The sequence below is a fragment of the Microtus ochrogaster genome (genome assembly GCF_000317375.1).
Source record: "Microtus ochrogaster isolate Prairie Vole_2 chromosome 14 unlocalized genomic scaffold, MicOch1.0 chr14_random_1, whole genome shotgun sequence".
NCBI classification, from domain to species: domain Eukaryota; kingdom Metazoa; phylum Chordata; class Mammalia; order Rodentia; family Cricetidae; genus Microtus; species Microtus ochrogaster.
The window spans coordinates 1,434,488-1,458,588 of NW_004949096.1; the positions used below are offsets into that span (position 1 = coordinate 1,434,488).

The 24,101-nt window shown below is 39.4% G+C and overlaps 1 protein-coding gene across 1 annotated transcript in view; it reads left to right on the top strand.

Annotated features, from left to right (window-relative positions):
• Dcdc1 (doublecortin domain containing 1) overlaps positions 1 to 24,101 on the top strand; it is a 305,860-nt gene that overhangs the window by 66,231 nt on the left and 215,528 nt on the right. Inside the window, 2 exon segments of the mRNA XM_005364457.2 lie at positions 1,924 to 2,016; positions 13,706 to 13,876. Of these exon segments, the coding sequence (XP_005364514.2) occupies positions 1,924 to 2,016; positions 13,706 to 13,876 (264 nt within the window).

The window sequence follows — 24,101 nt, forward strand, 5'->3', positions numbered from 1 at the left end:
CTTTTTCACCTGTAAATCAATGCTTTAAAGACTAAATAATCTTGATGGGATGGGGTACATGCAGTTAATCCTTTATTTGGGGGTGGAGAGAAAGAATTACAAGTACAAGACCGGCCTGGAAAACAAGACCAAAATCCTGTCTCCTAAAACCAAGGGCTGTGGTATAGCTGCGTATCCACTCAGAGAATTCTTCTCTGCATGCTTGTGACTTTGGTTCTATTTCCAACACTATAAAAATAAGAGAGAATGATGAATTTGAGGCATGTTCTCCAGTGTCTGTCTTTTAGTCCCCTATCTCCTGACATGAGAACTCAGCTAATAAGTGATCAATGAGATTTGAGGTCTGACTTAGTCTGTAGAAAGACTTGGTATTCACATATTTTGTAGTGTTATACTTCTGTGCTCTATTATTACAGGAACAAATATTCATTAGAGAGTAATTCTATAAAGGTTTATGTGATGATTAGAAATAACCTGTTTAATCAATGATTCTCAATCTAGGTCTACTTGATGGCAAAAATTCAGTCTACAACCTACTTCTTAGAGAAACAGCTCATTTGCTTACTATATCTTGTCTATTTCATACCATAAGGGACTGCTAACACCCCCTTTCCCTTCCCATGAAGCCTAACCTGTTGACAGCCCTTTATAGAAACATTCATCAACTCCTTATTTAGGTGAGCATTGCCTAGCCTGAAGATTCGTGGGCCACTCCTGTCTGCCCAATCAGATAATTGTAGGGCTCAGTGGTATCACCTACCAAAGGATAAAGTGTTCATATTTTGAAAATTATAAAGTATATTTCAATGGCTAGACTGAAGAGGGTGTGTTGCACATACGTATCTCCAATGAAGGAGGTATAGATCTTTAGGCAGGGGAAATTAATGATTCATGTTGCCAAATATGATTTGTTAGGCATACACTTGAAAAAACTTACATATAATAGCATCATGAACACCTAAAAACCTAAAAACTGTCTTAATTATTCATTGTTAGTCTATATTCATCACTTAGGAATTGTTCAATATTCCAGTGCTTTGAGGAAGGGAACGAGGCATGGTAGCAGTACATGCCCTTAATTCCTGTTCTCAGAAGGCAGGGAAATCTCTGGAAGTTTGAGGCTAGAGTTCCAGGGTAGCCAGAGCTCCAAAATGAGAACCTATCCCCAAAAGTGAAGTTGTTAAATATTCAACTTCAGAGAGTTCTTAATCAAACTTTTGTTCTGTTTGTTTCTAATTGTGTCACTCTGTTGAATAAATCTTACTGTGTGAGTTAATTTCTTCCTTTGATGAAACAGTATTTTATTTCCATAAGATTATTTGTAAGGATATAAAATGGGTGGCACTCATAATTTTATAAATCAAAAGCTGAAATAGTAAGAGAGGAGCTTGCTCTGATGTATGAACGAGCCGGTTGGAGGTAGCTGCCAAGCTGTGTAGAGACACAGTCTTCTGTTATAAAATATTGGAAATAATTTCAGTACAGCAGCACGTATGAATGAACACTTTTATTGTACTCCTTGATTTCTTATTCCAACATAAAGGCTATTACTGGATTCTCTTAACTACATTAAAATTTTTGATAGAGGAGCTCAACCTAATTTTAAAAGTTGTAGATTCATCTTAAAATGCTTTAAGCAGTCTAATCAATGTCTAATTGATTAATTGCAATGTCTAATTGACAATGCCAACTCAGAACTTTCCCTCCCCATTAGATTTCCCAAGTTATATATTTTTAAAAAGTGAAAAATTCAGTATGTTAAGTGTTTAACTCCTAAAAAATTAATCTCTCTCCTCAATCTAAATAAATCTAAACAAATTTTCCTTTCCACATAAGTATGTCAATGTTAATTAAAAAGTTGGTTTTTTGAATAGATGCTGCTATTAATTGTCAGAATTCATGTTGTTTTTTTATATCTTTTAGTTGAGCTGGATCATGAATGAACAGAAAGAGAAAATCACAGAAAAGGCCATTCTTTCAATGACACCAGAGGAACACCAGAAGTCACAAGAAGATGTAAGGAACTTATTTTGCTAATGATATTGAAGTGAAAATGTACAGCAATTTTGAACTTAACAGAAATTTTAACTTGAGTACTGAAGTAAATCAAGTCTTGTTAATATTTAAAAGCTGAGAGCACAGAAAAAAAAGCTGTTCAAAACTGGTAATTATTTTATTGGCGTAGGCATCCTGAAAAATAGTATCTGCCTGAAAGAACAAATCAGTCACGATTTTCTGAAAAATAATGAATGTTTCCCCAGAAATCTTACAAGTTATTATATATTACTTAAAAATCAGATTTAAAGCGTTTCAGCATCATGAAGTGTAAAAGAGGCTTTGAATCTTTGATAACTATAAACTGTGTTTGTATTTACTAACATCCAAGGAGAGAAGCCTTGCTCTGAATTTTAGAAATGCTAACCAAGTTATCGTCTATGAGGGGAAAGCCATAGTTTACAAATGTCAAGCCTAAGAGAGCTAATCATCGGATTCTGCCCGCGATATTGTAATGAAGAACTATTAAACCAGACCTCCTCTCCAAAGCCCACGCTGGGAAGTTGACAGCATATTCCATAAATGAAATAATAACACAAAATTGGTGCCAGACAAAGGAGGAAAATGATTTTCATGTCGCTTCCTGGAATGCAAAAGCATTTAATCTTTCAGAGGAGGGGGCATGGATTTGCTAGTCTCTGTGTACTACACTGTGAAAAATAAATCTACAACCAACGTAAAGGTTAAGATCTTGTACACATGTAAAGAATAAACTTTCTGTATAAATTTAACCAATTTGAACATTGCTCAAAGTAATCTATCCAAAGTTTTTAGCATCTTTTAAATCTTAATGGCTATATCATCCTTTCTGATTATATATTTCATAACAGATGGTCAATAAGGTATATCAAATTTTCTGCATCAATTCAGCTCTTAGATGAAAATGTGGTACTATTAGGGACATATATGTCCAGTATTAAAAATGACATTGTAAACATTGATTAGAATACTCATAGGGAATGTTTTATAAAACATAAATGTGACTACTTCCTAAAATCCAATGAGTGACAACTGTATAGATTTAAGTTATAGTTTCTGGCTCCTTCCACTGAATAGTTATAAGGTAAGTGACAAGGTTGCTAGTTATAAATTGAAAAAAATGATTCCTTGTACTGGCCAGTTGTGTGTCAACTTGACATAAACTAGAGTCATCAGAGAAAAAGGAGCCTCAGTTGAGGAAATGCCTCCATGAGATCCAGCTGTAAGGCATTTTCTCAATTAGTGATCAGTGGGGAGGGCCCAGCCCATGGTGGGTGATGCCATCCCTAGGCTGGTGGTCCTGGGTTCTATGAGAATGCAGGCTGAGCAAGCCATGGGAAAAGGAGCCAGTCCCCTGCATGGCCTCTGCATCCTCCTACTCCAGGTTCCAGCCCTGCTTGAGCTCCTGTTCTGGTTTCCTCCGCGTCTGAGACATAGTCTTTCCTATTTGCTGCTGTATACACCAGCGAGTTTGCAAACTTCTGGGGGTTCCCTTTCCTCCACCTCTCACCTCCCTGGAGGAGGGTTGAGATTACAGATGAACACTAAAAGGCCTTGATTATGGACCCAAACTGAGGATGTCCTGCCTGCATGACAAGTGCTTTTCCAATTGACTCATCTCTTTCCTTTTCTGTTTTATGTACAATTAGAATATCCTTTGGCAATGACTTTTCTGTTTCTATATTGTGAAATACATTAAGGAGTATAGGTATAAGCTCTTCTTGGAAGTTCTGGTAGAATTCCGCATTGAAACTATCTGGTCCTGGGCTTTTTTTGGTAGGGAGGTTTTTGATGACAGCTTCTAATTCTTCGCGACTAACAGGTCTATTTAGATTGTTCACCTGGTCCTGGTTTAACGTTGGTATATGGTGTTTATCTAAAAACGTGTCCATTTCTTTTACATATTCCAGTTTTGTGGCATACAGGCTTTTGTAGTAAGATCTAATGAAGAAAGTGTGGAATATATACACATTAGAGTACTACTCAGTGGTAAAAAACAATGACTTCTCAAATTTTGCATGCAAATGGATGGAAATAGAAAATACTATCCTGAGTGAGGTAACCCAGAGCCAAAAAGATGAACATGGGATGTACTCACTCATAATTGGTTTCTAGCCACAAATAAAGGTCAGTGAGTCTATATTTTGATAGCCTAAAGAAGCTAAATACGAAGGTGAAACCAAAGAAAAACATATAGCTATCCTCCTGGGTAGGGGAAGTAGACAAGATTGCCAGGCAAAAAATCGGGATCTTAAGGGTGGGGTGGGAGGGGGTAAGGGGAGATGGAGAGAAAAAAAGTGAGAAGGGTAGGATGGGGAGAACTTGGGGCAACGGGATGATTGGGATACAGGAAGGTTGGATAGGGGAGCAGGGAAGCACATATCTTAATTAAGGGAGCCATCTTAGGGTTGGGAAGAGACTTGGACCTAGAGGGGCTTCCAGGTGCCTAAGGCGAGGTCCCTAGTTAGTACCTGGGGCAGCTGAGGATAGGGAACCTGAAATGATCCTATCCTATAGCCATACTGATGAATATTTTGCATATCACCATAGAACCTTCATCTGGCGATGGATGGAGATAGAGACAGAGACCCACACTGGAACACTGGACTGAGCTCCCAAAGTACCAATGAGGAACAGAAGGAGTGAGAAGATGAGCAAGGAAGTCAGGACCAAGAGGGGTGCACCCACCCACGGAGACAGTGGGGCTGATCTATTGGGAGCTCACCAAGGCCAGCTGGATTGTGACTGGAAAAGCAGGAGATAAACCCGGACTCTCTGAATATGGCGGACAATGAGGGTTGCTGAGAAGCCAAGGACAATGGCACTGGGTTTTGATCCTACTTCTTGTTCTGGCTTTGTGGGAGCCTAGCCTGTTTGGATGTTCACCTTCCTAGACCAGGATGAAGGGGGGAGGACTTTGGACTTTCCACAGGGCAGGGAACCCTGACTGCTCTTCAGACTCGAGAGGGAGAGGGAGAGGAGTGGGGGGAGGGTGGGAGGAGTGGGAGGCTGGGAGGAGGCGGAAATTTTTTTTTCAAAAAAAAATTTCATAACAAAAAAAAAAGAAAAAAGAATATCCTTGGAACGGAGAATTTAGTGGTCAAGGAAAACGAGCATTATTTTAGACATACAAAGTATAATAGGAATTTAATATTTATCTTTTCTCAAAAGCATAAATATAGTTATGTTTATTTGCTGTTTTTATTAGCTTATCTGTTAATTATGAAAGTAGTGGGTTTCATTGTGATATTTTCACGCATGTATATTGATATTCTTATTAGCAGTTTTGATTTTTCTGTTCTTTTTATCAATTCAAGATTGTGTTCTCATTTTAACTTGTGGGCAGAACAATGGAGAGATTTAGGAAGGTTAAAAAATACTTATTGAGCTGGGCAGTGGTGATGCACGCCTTTAATCCCAGCACTTGGGAGGCAGAACTAGAGGCAGGCAGATCTCTGTGAGTTCGAGGCCAGCCTGGTCTACCAGAGCTAGTTCCAGGATAGATTCCAAAGCTACAGAGAAACCCTATCTCAAAAAGCAAACCAACCAAGCAAGCAAACAAACAAAGTTCTGCGTTCCTTTTCTGACTCATTTAAAATACATTATTAATGAAAACTTGTCATTTCATGTACGTACGTATGTATGTACATATGTATGTATAAGCTATTGCATGGTGCACACGTGGATGCTAGATGATAACTTGTAGGTTTCCACTATATAGGTCCTGGTGATGAAATGCTGATAGCGAGGTTTGGTGTCAAGTGCTTTCTGCCTTCTGCACCATCTTGCTCGTGCCCCTCCTTTCTCATACTGCATCTCCAGGCTGCCTCGGAACTCACTGTGTAGTTCACAGAGGTCTTAAACCCAAGTCAATTCTGCCTCAGACTCCCAAGCACTTACAAGTTTGAGCTACCACACTGGCCTAGAAAGCTGGGCTTGAGCTGGCAGGATTTCCTTACTTTAAGATCATCCCGCTATGTCTTTGAAGACCATATTTCAAGAATAGAGACTACTGTTCTTGGTGATGATTTCAAATGGTCCTGTGAGAAGCACTCTAAGGTTCTCAATTTCATGGGTGGATTCTGAGCCACAGAGAATTCAGCCCAACAGCTGAAGTTCCTTAGATTTGTTCCTGGCAGCAGACAGGGAATATTTAACGATGTGCAGCTCACAAACAGAACCTTCAGTAGGTAAAAATTTCTGTAAAAAGTTATAAAGAGGTTAATATTTTGTGCTGACTACAAGCCATCTTGAGAACTTGAGTTCAAGAATTGAAGGCGAGCATCATGGAGATGTGGTCCAGTAACCCTCCACATTCTGTAAAAGCCCATGTGAGGGATGTGGTCCAATCTCCCTCCACATTATGTGAAAGCCCATTGCATATTTACAGCAGTGTGGACACTTGCCTTATTTCTGAACTTTGGTCTGTTTCCTCGGCAGAATATTTCATTTTTGTGTGGTGCCTTCCGCTCATTTGTTACACCCCCAGATTCTGTACAAGTGTCACTTCCGTGCCCCATCGCCATGGAGCGTGAGCGGAACGAGTAGGCTTTCTGCTGCACAATGAGACGGTGCGCTTTTCCAGCATATGCATGCGTAAGCCTTCTTTTGTGAATGGGACCGAAAGGGTCAGATAATGTTTAAAGGGAAAGGTTTTATGTCTCTCAGACTTCTATGTTTCCACATGGATGCCCTCACACACACATAGATTGAATTATGAACAGACCCATTAATGCTGGGATCACAAAAGGTCAAGTTTTGTCTTCTTTTACCCCCATTCAGATTGCTTTTGTGGAGAGAAAAAAGGGTTTGCAGGGGAAAAAAAGATTTATGATAAAGAATTTTTTAAAGGACATTTTTCTCCTTTCAGCAACATCTTTGATTGGGAAAAAGATCATATTATGTAAAATAATTCAATAATATTGTATCATTTGCCTGATTTTCATGTGAGTTATTTCCCACGTATAGTTGTCTTTAAAGGCAACGTGTCATAATAACTGAGAGCAAAAGAGAGCACTTGGAAGATAAGAGGCCATATGAATATGTAAAGTTACAAAGTTTGAGCAGAGCTGAATACAAGTAGTATCAAAATGTCACTGGCAGAGTTCTGACTCGTTCTCTATTTTGCTTAAGATGCGATTTCATCTTCGCTCAGATATATAGCTTTTCAGTTTTGAATTATGAAAACAACTAATAATTCATGTCATCGTGGCTCTCACATATTAGTAAATAATCAAATGGAAGCAGTGAAAAGTAATAGAAAAACATTTGAAAGGACAAAGACGTTATCCCCAATGAAAAATTTAAGACTTTAACCAATAGCTCTTTAGAGAGTGAATGACATCAGCAATTGTATGGTTGGTTGAGTTCTGATGTCACATGGAATCCCTTATCAGTTAAAGGGTATGGATTGTGACAGTAAACCAGTCATGCATAAAAATGTCCTAAATCAAAGTCTGGGATCTTCTTTCTTTCTCCTTTGGTTCTGTGCTAGCGGCTTGCTCTGCTGTGTGGGGAAGCACAAACTGAAGTGAGCAGAGTTTCTCAGAAACGTACATTCCATGAAACAGCATCGAATGCTACAGAAAATCCTACCTCCCCAGATTTTACCTTGAAAATCTTTCCATAGAGCCTTGTGTTTGGGGCCTTACTTCTTGCACTTTGACCTCACTAGAAGAGAAGGTCACCTGGGTCTTTGGTGCTTGGCTTTGGTATTTCAGTTGGCATCGTCCGTCACTTTGAGGATAATACTTGTGTAGGAGAAAATATCATGAACAAGATAAGGCAGAAGCATTGTCTTGCACTGAATACTTTAGAGATTTTTTTTTAAGGTCACAACTTAATACGGCTGTGTTGTGTGTAGTGCCAAACTCCATTCTAGAAGGAAGGGCTCCTTAGAGGATCCTCCCATGGGATTTTTAGTTTAAGAACAGTATTGTCTTCATTTTCTTTCTTCCTTTATTAACTTTCCCTAGTCACTTTCTTCATTTGTTTTCTGTTACGTTTCACATCTTTTTTTTACATTATTTATTTTCTATTTTCCTCCGTTGTGACTCCTCTCATCACTATTGCAAGCCCTCTCCACTGCCTTATATGCCTGTGGTTTTTAAACTTGTATACAAGTTCCTTTAGTTAGCCATGAGAACTTATTTACAAATGCCTGATAGGAATTGGCACAGACCTTCACTGCCAATAAGAGCTGTCCATTACTAATGAGTTAAACATGGTTGAAAATATTGAATAGAAAATAGTGAATTAAAAAAAAAGAAAATAGTGAATTAATCAGTTTTTGGTAAAGTTGTCCATGCCTAAATCCCAGTGACTTAACACAGGTATATGCTATATACTATCAGCTTATTAAAACAATATATATTATCTACTTATATATTAGCTGCACGTTATCTGTGGCTTTCTCCCATATGTCTTTCCTAGGCTGACAGATGCTGAAGGAAGAGCTTCTACTACAGTAACAGCTCATCACGGAGGGAAATCAGGGCAGGTATCCAAGACAGGAATCTGGACAACTTCTTTGTTCATTAACCAATAAAAGCAACACATATACATATACAGAAAGACCTCCTCTATCACCATATGTGCTGGCTGGATTTTTGTCAATTTGACACAAGCTAGGCTCATCTGGGAAGAGGGAACCTCAGTTGACAAGGTGTCTCTATGAAGACTGGTCTGTAAATCTGTAGGGGCATTTTCTCTCATTAATTAATTCTCTCATGATTTATGTGGGAGGACCCAGTCCACTGTAGGTACTGCCCTTGGGAAGGTAGTCCTGGATTGTATAAAAAAATGTAAGATGAAATAAATCTTCTCCTCCACAAGTAGTTTTTGATCAGTGTTTTATTACAAAAATAGCAAGTGAACTGTATATCATTATTATTAAATTGTCATTTTCACAAAGACAAACTTTGCATTTTTTAATTTGTGAATCCTAGATTCATAAAATCATATATATATGTATATATGTGTATATATACATATACATATATATATATATATATATATATGAGAGAGAGAGAGATTGAGAGGGAGAAGAAGATGGAAGTAGAAGTGAAATTTGTCTAGGGCAGCAAATAGGAATTATGGTAGATGACAAAGGGAAGAGGAGAGAGCCATTGGGGAAAGAATTCAAATGTATTATAATGTATTATATACTTATATGGAAATACATATCCAGCACCTCGTATAATGACTCTATGCCAATAAAAACATCAATTTACTGTGTAAGCATAAGTTAATTACTTGTGATTAATCTATGATTAATCTCTATCCTGTTCCCTTAGTCTGTGTCTTGCTTTATTTCTATAACATGTTGTTTTAGTAACTATAACTTTGTAGTATGTTTTTAATTAAAGTACTGTGATTCCTCCAGCTTAAAAAAAATTTGGCAATGTTAGGGAAATATTCCAGTAGGTGAAGTGCTTGCCTTGTGAGGAGAGACACTTAAGTTTGTTCCCTAATGCACACATTGAAAAGGCATGCAAGGGACATACGACTGTAATCCAAGTGCTGGGTTTGTTGAGGCAGGTGGATCCTTGGGGCTCTAAGACCAGTCAACCTAGCTGAATCAATGAGCCTCTGGATGATCACAGTGAGAGAGTCTTTGTCTCAAGAATACCAAGATGGATGACTCATGAGGGTGAGCTCTTGTCTGGCCTTCACATATATACCAACACTCATGCATCTACATTTCATAATCACACACACGCACATACACACACTGACACACAAAGTGCCACCTGATACTTCTGCTCACATATCATTGTCCAAAGAAAATCATTTTTTGTAGTGTATTATTTTCCAACCCTTAATTCTTCATCTACGTATAATTTTATTAGTGAAGTTTCTTGTAGACAGCATACAGTAGCATTATATTTTTATTTTTTGTATATTTAACCAGTCTTTTTATTTTAAACTTTCTTCTCTTTCAAATCTTTAAAATTTCTTCTTTATTTCTTCAGTGACCCAACGATCATTTAATAGATTATTGTTTCGTTTCCAAAATTTATGTACTTTCTGTAAATTTTATAGCCACGCCTGTTTGTTTCCTAGTCCCATTTGCTTGGAATACATTTTTCTATCTTTTTACTCAAAAATAATGTCTATCAGTGTTATTGTAGCATGTTTCTAGGAGGTGGAAGAAAGATGGATCATGTCTTCATACACAATTTGCTAGTCTGTATCACGGTATTGTGGAATCAAGACTAGTAACATTTGGAGTATTATTCAGAGGTGTACATTAATTCCTGTTGTTTTGCTGATTGTGTGATATTTTATTAGACTTCTTTCAACCAACTGTTCTTGTACTGCATATTTATTCCCTGTGGCCTCTTAGGTGTGCTCATCCTTCTCTTCAGACTGAAATATTTTTTCCAGGAGTTGCTATAGAGTTGGTTTAGTGGTGATATTCCTTTAGTCTGTTTTTGTCATGGAAGATTTTTATTTCTTCTTCAATTTTAATAGATAGTTCTTATGGTTAACACTTTATCAGGTCCCTTTGGCTTTAAAATTTTATGTAAAATAATCAGGAGTTAATTTGATCAGTCTACCTTTGTATGTGATTTCACATCTCCCACCTGCAGTTTTCAATAAACTTTCTTTTTATAAATACCCTTCCTTTATTCTGTATTTTAATTTTATATTGTGGAGTATTTCTTTTCTGCTCCTGTTTATTTGTTGTTCTTTAAGCTTGTTATTCTCGAGTGGACATCTTTCTGTATGTTTGGAAAATATCCTATGATTTTATAAAAAATATTTTCTATGTCTTTGATATGATATTTTTCTCCTTATTCTATGCCTGTAATCCAAAGGTTAAGGCTTAACCTAGTGCTTTAGAGTTCTCCCATATCCTGTTCATGTATTTTTATTTAAATTTTGTTTCATACACTATGTTTTGATCATGTTTTTCCCTCCTCCACCTCCTCCCAGTTCCTTTCTAACTCCCTACTAATCTAACTCCAGGTTCTATCTCTATTTCTCTTTCAAAAATAACCTAAAACCAAATAAACAAAAACACCTAAAGACAAAAAATGAAGATTAAAAACAAACAAAAAGCCAATATGATAAAATGACCAAAACACACACACAGACACACACACACACACACACACAGACAGACAGACAGACACACACACACACAGCCATAACTGCAAACCATTGAGTTTATTTTGTGTTGGCCAACTTTTCTGGGGCACAAGACATGCTGTAGAGTGTGGTTGATATGCCTGATGATACTCCATTGGAGAAAATTGATTGTCCCTTTGCCAGCAGCTATCAGTTGCCAATAGCTTCTTGGTTAGGGTTGAAAACCTGTATCTACTTCCCCACCTCAGTGCTGGGACCCCATCTGCCTTGAATTTGTGTAGGTCCTATGTGTGCTGCCACAGTCTGTGAGCTCATATGTGCACCAGTCCTGTTCTGTCTGGAAGACACATCAGTCATTCTGGTTCTTAAAATCTTTCTACTCCCTCTTCTTTATAGATCCCTGCACCTTGAGAGGAGTAGTTCGATGAACACATTGCATTTGGGACTGAGTGCTCCAAGACTGTTCTCAGTCTCTGTGTGGTGTGTACAGTCGTCAGCCTCTGTGTTAATTACCATCTACTGCAAGAAGAAGCTTGGAAGCTTCTTGGATGAGGGCTGGATCAAATACTGTTTTTTCAGATATTAAGAGGTTAATGTGTAAGTATATAGGATACTCTTTAGAGGAATTGTCCATTTTATTTGCAGACATTTAGGCAAGACATAGAATTATGCAGTGAATAGAATTATTATCAACCACACAAGGATAAAGATGAGAACAATAGTCCTAGAAAATGTTAAAGCAGGAAAAACAACAATATATCCATTGTCTTAGTTAGGATTTCTATTTCTATGAAGAGACACCAGGACATCAGCAACTCTTAAAAAGGAGAACATTTAATTGGGGTGGTGGCTTATAGTTTTAGAGGTTTACTCCATTGGCAACTGTGAGTATGGTGGCCTCTAAGCAGACATGGTGCTGGAGAAGGAGGTGAAAATTCTACATCTTGATCCAAAGGCAACAGGAAGTGAACTGAGACACTAGATGTGGCTTGAGCGTTTGTGAAACCTTAGAGCCCACCCCCACAGTGACACACTTCCTCCAACAAAGGCCACACCTACTACAACAAAGCCACACCTCCTAATAGTGCCACTCTACATGAGCTTATGCGGCCAATTACGTTCAAACTGCCACACCAGTGTACAAAGAAGAAAATATTTGAAGGTACAGGCACAGTCAAGATCTTTCTGGAAAAGACTCCAGTAGCACAGGAAACACAGCAAATAATTGACGAGTAGAATCGCATTATGGTAAAAGCTTCTGCACTAGAAAGGAAGCTATCAGCAAGAAACAGTCTGCAGAATGAAGAAAGCTTTGGCTAGATCTAGACTATATAAAGAACTCAAAATAAAATATCCCCCCATAAATAGATAGCTGAATGAATTGAGAGTTTCCAAAGAAGAAACATAAATGGTTAAAAAATATGTTAAACTAGTTTTCAACATTCTTAGCTGTGGAGGCGCAAATTCCACCACTGTCAGAAGGGTTTGCATTAAGGAAACAATAGTGACAGATACTGGTAAGGAGATGGAGAAAGGGGGATTCCTATTCATCATGAGTGGGTAGATAACCTAGCTCAGCCACTATGGAAACATCACGGAGGCTTCTCAAGAAACCAAAAATAGAACTACCGTATAATCTAGCTATACTGGTTCTGGACACTTTCCCAAAGACAGAACCAATGAGGAGTCAAAGAAGTGTAGTCATTTTTAATTACCAAGCTATATGATTATGATGTTAATTTGTTACTTCTGAGTTCTCATCATATCTCTTTAATAATATATGAGTAAAGGTCATATGTCTTCCCTAACTCCACTGATTAGGAGTCTAGAAATAGAAACATCAAAGATAAGTGTCTTTTAAGCCTTTTCTTATTTTTGGAAAATTTTATGCTTTATTTTGTGTATATTTAGAATGCCGTCTAGGCAGAAAACATATTTTAAAGGTCTACAAAATCTTAATGAATTTAATATATCCATTGACATTTTAATTTAGTACATGGTAAAGTAAAATAGTTTAAAAAGGGCACTTATAATAAACTGAAGTATGGTAACAGGTTGCATAACAATGAACTTCAAAGGCCAAGAAAGCTTTTATTTTGTTAAGTATTTTGTTTATTTTCTTCTTTGTATTTTTTTCCTTTGTTGAAATGGGCTCTTATGTAGCACTTGATGTCCTGGAATTCATTATGTCGACAAGACTGATGTCACACAGCCGACCTCTTTCTTTTAAGTGTCACCATATTGGGCCTGTTAAGCAGTTTAAGTATTTTACACAGTTCTGAGATCTATATGTTCTTCGTTATGCATAAAGTTGGTTTTTATTCAGCAATTTTAAATGGCTTCTTAGTACAAAAGTAAAGGGACACACACACAGAGTTGTTATCTACAAACAAAAAGTGGATAATGGAGATAGCGATGTTTGTCCCTCGTGCTCTCTTTACCAGAGGATAGAGCCATAGTTAAATTCTTGAATCGAAGTCATTTTCTCCTATCAGGCTAGATACTCAAAAAATCTAATAGGTGTGACATCAACAATTACTTCTTGCTAACAACTCTTGCAATTTAACCCTTTCAGGTGAGCATGCTGATTGATGAGTTGCAGACAGCTATCAAAAGCAACAGAGGCCATCTCGCTAAGCTTGGCCCCCAATTACAGGCTGAGCAGGAGCAGTTCTCCTCCTGTGTCTGCCAACACCTTAAGAGCCTTCCTGCAAACATCGTGGTCCCAGGAGGCCTGCAGCTCAAGGTGGGTGTCACTCTGACCCTCATTGGATCCAGGCAGGGACAGAAGCATTCTGTGCCGCTGCGGACCTGTGTGACATCGGTTCTCAGTCCTCCTCAACTGGGAGGTCTGACTCGCAAGGGAAAAGAATACTATTCAGAAAATAGGGTCTCGAAAGGGAATAACTATGTGTCTTTGAAATGGGGGTTTAAAAAACCTAGCATTCGATACAGAAAAGTAAATTTAATGAACGTCAGTTAGCAAACATTTGCATACATCTCAAAGAAATAAAATACTGTGTCCATTTTGTTTTCTAAAAGCAACATGTTTGGAAAACGGCCAAGGTGTAATAGTTGGCAGACAGCGGCAATAAGACTCGGAGGTGAAACGGCTGGGTGACTGATTGATGTTCAAACTACATTTCCAGGAAGACAGATACGTATTGGATGAGTGTGACACACGTCTGCGTTCACTTGGCAAAATCAATACTTAAGAATATACTGAGGGGAGAAAGGTGAATTGGTTATTTGTCAGGACAAGATGGCTAAATGTCCGGAGCTCCTCTGCTATTACAGCGTTAGGTGGGAAAAGAATAACCCGCGTCGGATAAAGCAGATGAAATGACAAAAGCTGAGGGAATGTAAAGATGTGTGTATTAATAGTAGCATAGTCATGGTGCCTCTGTCAAGTTAATGCAGTTCTGTAACTTCGTAGTTCTCATCTCAAAGACCTCTGCTTAGCTGGACCAGCATTGCTGAGAGTGTGGTCCTTTCCGCGTTAGAAGACTGTTTGGAGACCTCCACTGCCTTTCCATCCCATTTACGGTGATATGATAATATTCACAGCTGCCTTCTGCTCAGCCTTCATCTTGCACTTTATTCTTCGTGAACACCATTTCAAAGAGTATGGGAGCGTGTGATGATAGTCCCATGGATTAATTTTAAATGGGAATATTACCATTAAAAATTGACCTTTTCAGAAATGTGGCTCAATCTTAAATGCATTGCCTGTGCCAGTTAGCAAAAGATTCAGGGAGTGACATCTAAGGCATCAAAGACAAGGGTTCCATGGTTGAGTGATATTGTTCTTTTCAGATTTTGGCTTGGTTTTGGACCGTTCTGCAAAAATACTTGCTATTGATTATGAGATAAACCAGACTAGGGGTTTGGTCACCTTAACAACATGCCCATTCCTTTTAATCTGCTATTGTATTGACTGTAGTGTCACTGGGAAAAAGAACGTTTCCCCCATCAATTCATTGTTGATTCTGAAGAATTTCTATCCTATTAACATATTAGCTTGACAGTAAGATTTTAATTGCAGACTCCTCCTTTCAGCATCCTTCAAAATTCTTCCCACACCAGCAAATAGGAAATTTATAAGCAAAGGAAACACATTGTATAATATTTGTAGGTACCTGCTGTGCTGTCTAATATGGTAGCTACAACCTGCGCGAGGCTATCAAAACCAGCTAAATAAACCACCCAATGCCTTCACTGTGCGTTACAGGCTTTCTTGGCATTAGTACTGCCAGTCCTGTATCCAGCACACCTGAGTGGTTAGGTGACCTATCCAGAATTCTCTCCCACCTGTGTCATACATTCCCCTGCTGATGTCCCCGCCCCCAACCCCCACCCCAGGAAGACTCGGCGGCATCATATCCTTCTGCCTCTGCTCTATTCAGTTTCCCCATTTGAAATTCTGAGTCCCTCTCAAGACACATATTATTCTTCTAAATCCCAACAGCTTCAAGTGTCATCTCAACTCCTTGACCTTTTAGGGTAGTAGTTTCCAAGTTTGACTGGATAGAATCATCTCTTTGCTTGTTTGTTTTTCCTGTATTGAGGAGTGACGTGCGTGTGCCAAAAGTCCACTCCCACTGAGCTGCATCCCAGACCTAGCCAGTGTTCATTTAGTTCTGTTTCTCTTTGAAAATTCTGTGCATGTATATAATGAATTCTGATTATTTTCACCCCATGCTCTCTTTTCTTCTTCTCCCCATCACTTCCACTCTTCCCTACAGATCTTTCTCATGTTCATGTCTTTTCAGTTTGTCTTGTGACCCAAGTTTAGACCCTGGGGTCTTCTGCATGACTGTGGGTATAGAACTGTCCAATGGGATCTGCTGGGCTCTCCTGTAGTAGTAAACATTCTCAAATGCAGTCAGAGTTTCCTTTGTGGGACTGCCAGCTCCCCAATAATGACATGGAGCCTTAATATTAATACGAAAGCCTGCCCTTTAGCTTAGGCTTTTCCCCAAATAGCTCTTATAACTTAATTAACCAGCTTTTATTAATCTATGTTTTGGTAATAACTCTGCTACCTCTCCTCTGTACCATGTGCCTGACTTGCTCTCTGTCTCACTGGCATAATACTCACACCTAGATTCTTTCTCCTCTTCCTCTCTCTCCCTAGGAATTTTGCCTATCCTCTCCTGCCCAACTATTATCCATTCAGCTCTTTATTAACCAATCAGAAGATGCCTTGACAAAAACACATCTTCACGGTGTACAGAAAGATTCTCTCTCAGCTCTCACCAGTAGGTACACATCTAAAAATAATGGCTCCCCTTTCCCCAGCGTCCTGAAGTTGCTAACAGTTCAGCAGGGCAGGGTAGGGCCTCATGAGCTCCTCCCCCAGCCATGACTGATTGAGAGGTCCAGTCTTCAACAGGCCAAGTGTAAGCAACTGCAGTTGCTGCATCTCATGATAATAATGTTATGCCATGGCCATCAGACAGTCACAGTTGCCTCAGAAACAAAAGGGGTAAAAAGGACTTGTTAACAACAATAAGGCGCCAGCAAATTGGATAACTTAGAGGAAATTGTTATTCTATCAATATGCAACCTACTAAAACTGAATCAGAAGCTCTCGAAAGCTGAGCAGACAAGCAACCAATAAGAAACAGGTATTAGTAACCTAGACCTCTGGACAAGGAAAAGACAAGCAATATCTTCACAGATGAACTTCTCTAAGTAGATAGAGAATAATTAACACCAGTCTTCCTAAAACTGTTCCAAACCTAAAAGAGAGGGCACTTTTAAATACAGGAGATCAGCATGACTATGATATCAAGACAGGATGAAGGCAGCATAAAAAAGAGAATACAGAATGATATAGGACAGTGCATGACAGTAATCTGATGAATACAAATTTTAAAATTCTGCATCATAAACAAGTAAAATGCAACAGGGCACAAATATATCATAAGTTATAACTAAATGATATTTATTCCTGAGATTCAATGAAAGCAACATATAAAATCAATTTATTACCACATGTATATAATATGTTTTAACAGAATTAGAGATAAAAAGTCATCTGATATCTCAAAAGATACAGAAAATCTTGATGACATATTCAGTATCACTTATGGTTCAAACCACTCAACAAAATAAACATGGATGCTTGAGGACACACAATCGAAGGCTATTTATGGAAACTCTACAACTAACCTAACAAATGTGTAGATTTCAAAATATGTTCTCTAAGATCTGACACCAAAAAAAAACGAGACTGACTCTTGCCACTTCTATTCGACACAGCACTGTGAATACTAGTCAGAGCAATTAGACCAAAAAAAAAGAAAGAAAGAAAGAAAGAAAGAAAGAAAGAAAGAAAGAAAGAAATCGCAACAAAATTAGAAAGAAAAAAGTAAAAGCAGAAAGTTCTCAAAAGATGAAGTACAAACAACCAAAAGACACAAACAGCAATCACATTACTAGCTATCAGGGAAATAGAAATCAAACCACATGAAGATTCCATCTTGCCCCAAGTATACCACTCCTTGGTATTTACCCCAAAGACTCCACATCAAAGAGTCACCTCCAGGTTTGCTGCAGCACTGTCCATAGCAGCTAAATTATGGAACCAACCTAGAAGCCCGTCAACAGAGGAACAATAAGGAAAACGTGGTTTGTGAATACAGTGGGGTTGCTCTCATCGTAAAGAAGAATGAGATTGTGTCATTTGCAGGGAAATGGATACAACTCTAGGTTAATCTAAGAAGTCAGGCTCAGAAAGAAAAATACTATATGCTTTCTCCCATTTGTGATTACTAGATCTTGTATAGTCATATACAATAATGCATGTGTATATAAAAAATAGAAATGAGATAGTTGAGAAACAAAGCAGCTAAACAGGAGGGAGTTGGACAAAGGGAAGGGTGGGGACAATGGGTATAGGAAATGCACCCAATATATAACTATAACTGTACAAAAATAAAAAATAAAATTAAAGGCAATCAACTGAACAACCTGTCTTATGTGTCATCTGAATCTAGAACACCGAGGGTCCCCCCTAGGGACTGGGGACAGGGCATTCAGATTTGGGGCCGTTTTCTACTATAGATGATGCTTTCTCGTCTCTACTGAACTATTCATCCTCATCATTCCTTCACTGATACTTATAAAAGATCTTTTAGGCTGGTCTTAACAGTAGAACTTCTTAAAAAGACACATTATTTCCATGCCTCATTTTTGGAATTTCATGGTATAGTATAATGTCAAGTCCTTAAAGGACAGTCTGCAGATATTGATTCCCATTGTGGGAGATTCCTTCAGCTCTTTTGGTTTTGTTGTTTGTTTGTTTGTTTTTTGTACAACTCTACAACAAAAATGATTTTCAGTTTTCAGGCGCTCTTGTGCTATTGACATTGCTCATTCAAGTGTTCCGGGCACAGGAAAGGTCAGAAAATGCTGGAAAGAAAATTCAGCATCTTTTCTATCCACTAAATTAGCTCTTTTTTAAAAATATAAACAAGCTGATAAGATACAATGATGGAAATCTGGCGTAAGGCTAAGAAAACTGATATATTAGTTTTGCTTTCAAATAATCACAGTATTGGTCTTAGAAGGACAAAGAAAACTTTCTGTCTAAAAGTCACTACAAGATCCTTGTGGTTTGCTTTATAATTGTAAAGAAACACCCACTTTCGGGTCTGACTCTAAAGGGAGCTTCCATTGTTGCCTGGCCTGGTTCCATGACCAAGTCTTGCAAGCTTTAGGTGTCACAGAAACTGTATCTTTCGCCACTGGCAGCCTGTGGAAGGCAACCCGGAGAGCGTCAGTAACCAATTGTGTGTGAGAGCGTTAACTCCAATGAAAAGACACCCCGCACCCACCTTCCACGTCCCTCATGCCTTTCCCTCCTACTCACACATCACTGGCTCTTGCTCATCAATCCTCAGACACAATCACCCACCTTACTACTTGCTCTCCCTCCCACCATCCCCTACTGATTTGCTAATACCCTTTCCCATCAATCCTTTCCATCCTGCTCTCTCAGGCTAACAGTGCTGACAGCATCTCTGTGGGGGTGAGGAGGAGGAGGAGTTGCAGGCAAAGGCACAGGACCAGGAAGGCAGCAGTCAGTGAGCCATGGCAACAGCAGATGTTCTCACAGGGGCTAGGGGTATTGGAAGCAGAAGGGGATGGAGTGCGAAGAGAATAAGAAAGTGAGAGAGCACGGAGCACACCTGTTGCCTGAAGAGCTTGATACAGCACAGGACACAGAAAGTGCGGCGTTTGAAGGCAAAGACACTAGGAATCCTCAGCATAAAAAGACTGTAAAATGCAGGAGCCAGAGAAGGTACCAGGATGCCACCACCAGCACCACAAGCAAGAGCACACACTGTGGGTGCAGCAGCATAAATGGCTGGATAGGAAAACAGGATTACAGTCCATGGGACTTGTATCCTGAAATTTCTCAAAATTGTGTTTTAAATTTTCAAAATGAAAGCAAAGACAAACAAACAAACAACAACAACAACAACAAAAAACCAAGGACATTCCCACAATTGGAATCAATGTCTGTATTCTGTTCTTTAAATTTGGTATTATATTACACCATGTAATTCCAAAGATGAGACATGAGACACGAGACATGGAAATAAAGTCTTCTTAAGAGATTCTACTGTTAAGACCAGTGTAAAAAGTTTTTTTAAGATATATATCCTTTATCTATGGCCATTTAAGCAAGTTTGAAGCTCTCTGAGTCTTTATTTGCATTAATAAGTTTATTTATGCTTTTAGGTCTCCATAGGTCAATTTAATGCCTAGAATTAGATCAGTGTAGTCAATTGTTGGTTGAATAATTGTGGGTTTCTTTTAAATTTTTTTGTGACCTCTTGTATTTACGTTGTGCCCTTGTTTCATTGGGAAAGTCTTGATTTCTCTGTTACCGACTTGACCATCCCCCCAAGGCATGTTATAGCCCAGAAGAAGCTCTATTTCACAATTATTTGAGTGAACAATGGGGAAGAACTAAGACATACCTTAAAAATGAGTAGGAAAGTGTGCCAGCCCGGCCTGCATTTGAAAAGAAACTGTAATGCGAGCAATAGAATATTAATCACTATGGTTTTGAAAATTTTTCTTCAAAAGTTGGACAAAATGTGATAGAGATAATCAGTTTCCACATGTAGACTATGCACTGTTAGATTAGTTGCGTTACCTATTTTACAGGTAAAGAAACTGAGACACTCAGAGACTCCAGAGGGTGTCACGTGTGCCTTCCAACTTCTTGACTTGCAATGGGCACTGAGTTGCCCCACCTCCACCACACACACACACACACACACACACACACACCACACCACCACACACACTTCTTCCCAGGCTGGGGCCCCTTTTGCTGACAGGCATCTGCAGCCAGATGTAAATCTTTGTGCTCTGGGAGATCCAATCTTCTCTTTCTCCACATGCTGAACAGAAAAACAGCTTTGGTAGCAAACTCAGGAAAAAGCAATTGGTGCTGGCATTGAATCCCATGCCGAGTGTATTGTAACGAGGCAGCCTTTCCCTGTGCAGCGCTGACATTCTAGAAGGTGCCCAGAGAATTGCCAGGTGGGCAGTCAGCAGGGAAAGTCCACGGGCCAGGGCTGTATTACGGTCCCAGCAGTGACTCCCACTAAATGAACCGCTGAACCTTACTGCTGCCTGCGCGTGCTCTCTCGGGGAGATTGTCCTTCTCCATAACAGTTAATTTGGTTTTACCTCTCAATTAGCTTTTTCACAGAGTGTTTGATATGCTCAAGTTGCTAAGACTCCCTGCCCACATATGTTCCCCTCCCCAGCACTGCCCACTGACATCTATGTTAGTCTGACTCATCGTGGATGTTTCCAAGTAGAATTCTTTGTCTGAGTAACACATACACACAGATAGTCCAGTATCTGCAAACGAGGTGATGTATTCAAACATAATTAGGAGTCTGCTTGCAGTTTTGTCATCTAAAAAAAAAAACCAAATGAATTACTCAAGATAAAAATGTTTTGCTGGAAATAGTGTTGTGTATGTTTCGGTTAATTGAAGCAGATATTCATTCACACTAGGGGAACGTTATCGTCACGGGGAGTTTGTATTTTTTTAAAAAAGCTGGAAACATGATTTTTTTTTCTTTTTACTCTATCCCCAGTTGAAAATTGTGGTTTCTAGGAATGAGAATGTGGGAAATCTGATGTAGTTCATATTGAACCCTGCAATGTTCGTTACTCTCAGTGAAGGAGAATCTGGGCTGTGTGACTGTGCTCGTCAAAGTTCTCTAGCGTTTGGGTAAAAGGGATACATGGAGCCTTTATTTACCAAACGCTTGGATATACCAAACCCTTGGGCATAGCATATTCTATTAATGCAGGCCACATACATGATCCTCTAATGCAAGCTAAATACAATTTCGGCCACTATATTAATGTGATCCGGTTCTCTCTTCTCTCGGGATAGACTCATCACAGAGCCCATTCCCGGCTGAGGACACAGGACCCAGCCAATCAATCGCCCTCCTGTTGTCTTCTAGGTGATTTCGAGTAGACACAGAGTAAATTTGGTGAGGACTGTAATTGGATAAAAGGATGACTTTTTGTTTGTTTTTTTTTTTTTTCTTTTTGTTTTTTTTCTTTTTGTAGAACTATTCACCGTATTTTGGACATTTTGCTTTGTTCATAGTTAAGTGCGGAAATGGATTGCGAGCAAGAGCCCTGATGAGATGTAGCTGTAGACACTCACAGGAAGGGACTCAGCCCTGCTAGGGCGGTTGTGGAGCTGATGGAGGCTATCCTGCAGACGTCACCATCTCCCACCTTCCTTGGCTCTCCTGTCATTCTTGCTCAGTCTAGGCTGTGAGGTGTCTTCTGCTCTTACTTCATCCTTTTCTTCCACATTTGTTCTTAGGGTGTATGCTCTCTGAAGTTAAGATAGTTTCAAATTTTTTAGACAAATTCTTTTCTTTGTAATCACTTTATAAGACAGATAGAAGGACGATTTTGTTTGAAGTCATTGGATTTCATCTCCCACTGACCCCTGATTTCTTGTCCACCAGCCTTACCTTGGGTTTCATGAGCTGAGATTGAAAATCATAGCATGTAAAGGGGTTAATAAGTAATAATTCTGACTCCTGTTTTCTCTTCTACAGCTGAGGTGACACAGGAGTGAATCTCGAATGGGAATTTCATGCCTTGGCAAATGTGGGGGAGGGCTACTTTGGGGTTAGAGTCTTTTAGCCCATCCCTAAAATCCTATTTCATGGATGACCATCTACTTTCTGTACTTCTAAATGGTGGGCTTTGCTGAAACATAAAATTAATTCTCTTGAGATCTCCTCTTACGTAATTTTCCTAGTTGTTTGAAGATGGTATGGGCTCAGGCGTGTGACAGTGTGTCCTACACTCTGAACTGTTTTGTCCTTACCAGACGCTATGCCAACTGGTCCACCTCTGCAGAACTGAGATGCCCATCCCCCACTTCCACAGCTGCCTTCTTCCCAAACAGTTGCCCTTAGCAGAAAGGAGTATCTTCCCCATAGCAAGGCCTCCACCTTCAAGGCAGCCTATATCTAGCCTTTGTCTGGTGGGTGGCTTCAAAGTGACTGCTCCTGTGGGCCATTCTCTCTCCAGATCTCCTACGGGTAGTCTGTGACAATGCAAACAATTCTCCCCCACTCTGCATCCTGGGGTTCCCAGCATTGCTCCTGAATGTATCCCAGTTAACTTACTACAGGCAAATGCCATTTCAGGGTGTCTGATTCCAGAGAACCCCAGGCCAAGACAACACATAAGTTTATTGCAACATTTTAAATTATATCCACTTGAAATCGAGCAGGTGATTTTCGTGAGGCTGTATTAGCTATCTGCACAGACCTCTCAGTGTCAATCCTGTTGCTGTGCAGCCCCTGACTTTCGGCAGCACACCGTGGGGTCATTTTTCTATTATTGCCTCTTGACAGCATTGCGCCCTGAGGCATTTTGAAGCTCAGGCACTTGGCCTTCTGCTCACCTCATGGAGGGCTTCCTGGGTGGTCTGCCCAGTGGTTGAGTAGAGTTGGAAACCTGCTGTTCCCCAACAGCTAGCTCTTAACCAGATTTATAGTATTAAAGGCCAATAAAGGCACCAAACAAGGTCTCCCAGAGCCCATAAAGGGATATCATAAGGGATGCCAAGCAAGCTTACCAAAGATCAGTTCTGGCTCACAGATTCCCATCGAAGTCAGCTTACTCTATATAGTTTAAATTTTGGTCACTGTCTCTATGCTGTATTTATAATAAATGGAATTATTTTGACATTTATTGATAAATGCATGTCTTTACAATTACTGCATATGGAGTTACATTTATGTTGATTACTTTACATCTACGGATGTGGAAGTAGAGTTTCAGCACTGTTAGCTGAGCCATCAAGGTTTCTTTCTCAGCCTCACTAATAAGCTTCAGCAACTAACCCTGCTCTGGAACAACCAATAAAAACCGACTCTTTCTTAAACATGCCCATGGTTCATGTTCTGCTTTGAGCCGCTGCTGTGTGCTTCTCTGGTTAGCCTTGCCTCTGCAGTCTATCGGCAAACCAGCGATCACGATGATCCTTTAAAACTATCAGCTAGGTGGGAAGAAAGGCTCAGCTGGTGAAGACGTTGATGGCATAAGTCTGATGTGTGTAACCTTAGCTCTGTCCCTGAGGTCCGGGTTAAAACAAACAAACAAGTAGAAAAGTGGTTATTTTATTTTTGTTATACCATCACTCATGTTGGGATGGATCAGGAGAGCATTCCAGAATTTTGCCAGCCTGGGGACTCAGTGCAGCCTCAGGAAGGACAAGAGAGAGAGAGAGAGAGAGACCCAACTCCAGAAAGTTCTCTTTTGGTCTCTATACACAGCCATGGCACCTGAGCCATATCCTCCTCCTACTCTACTGGAACATTCTTCTGTTCTGACTCCCCATCCCTTTCTTGGCTTTTTTTTTTTTTTTTTTTTTTTTTTTTTTT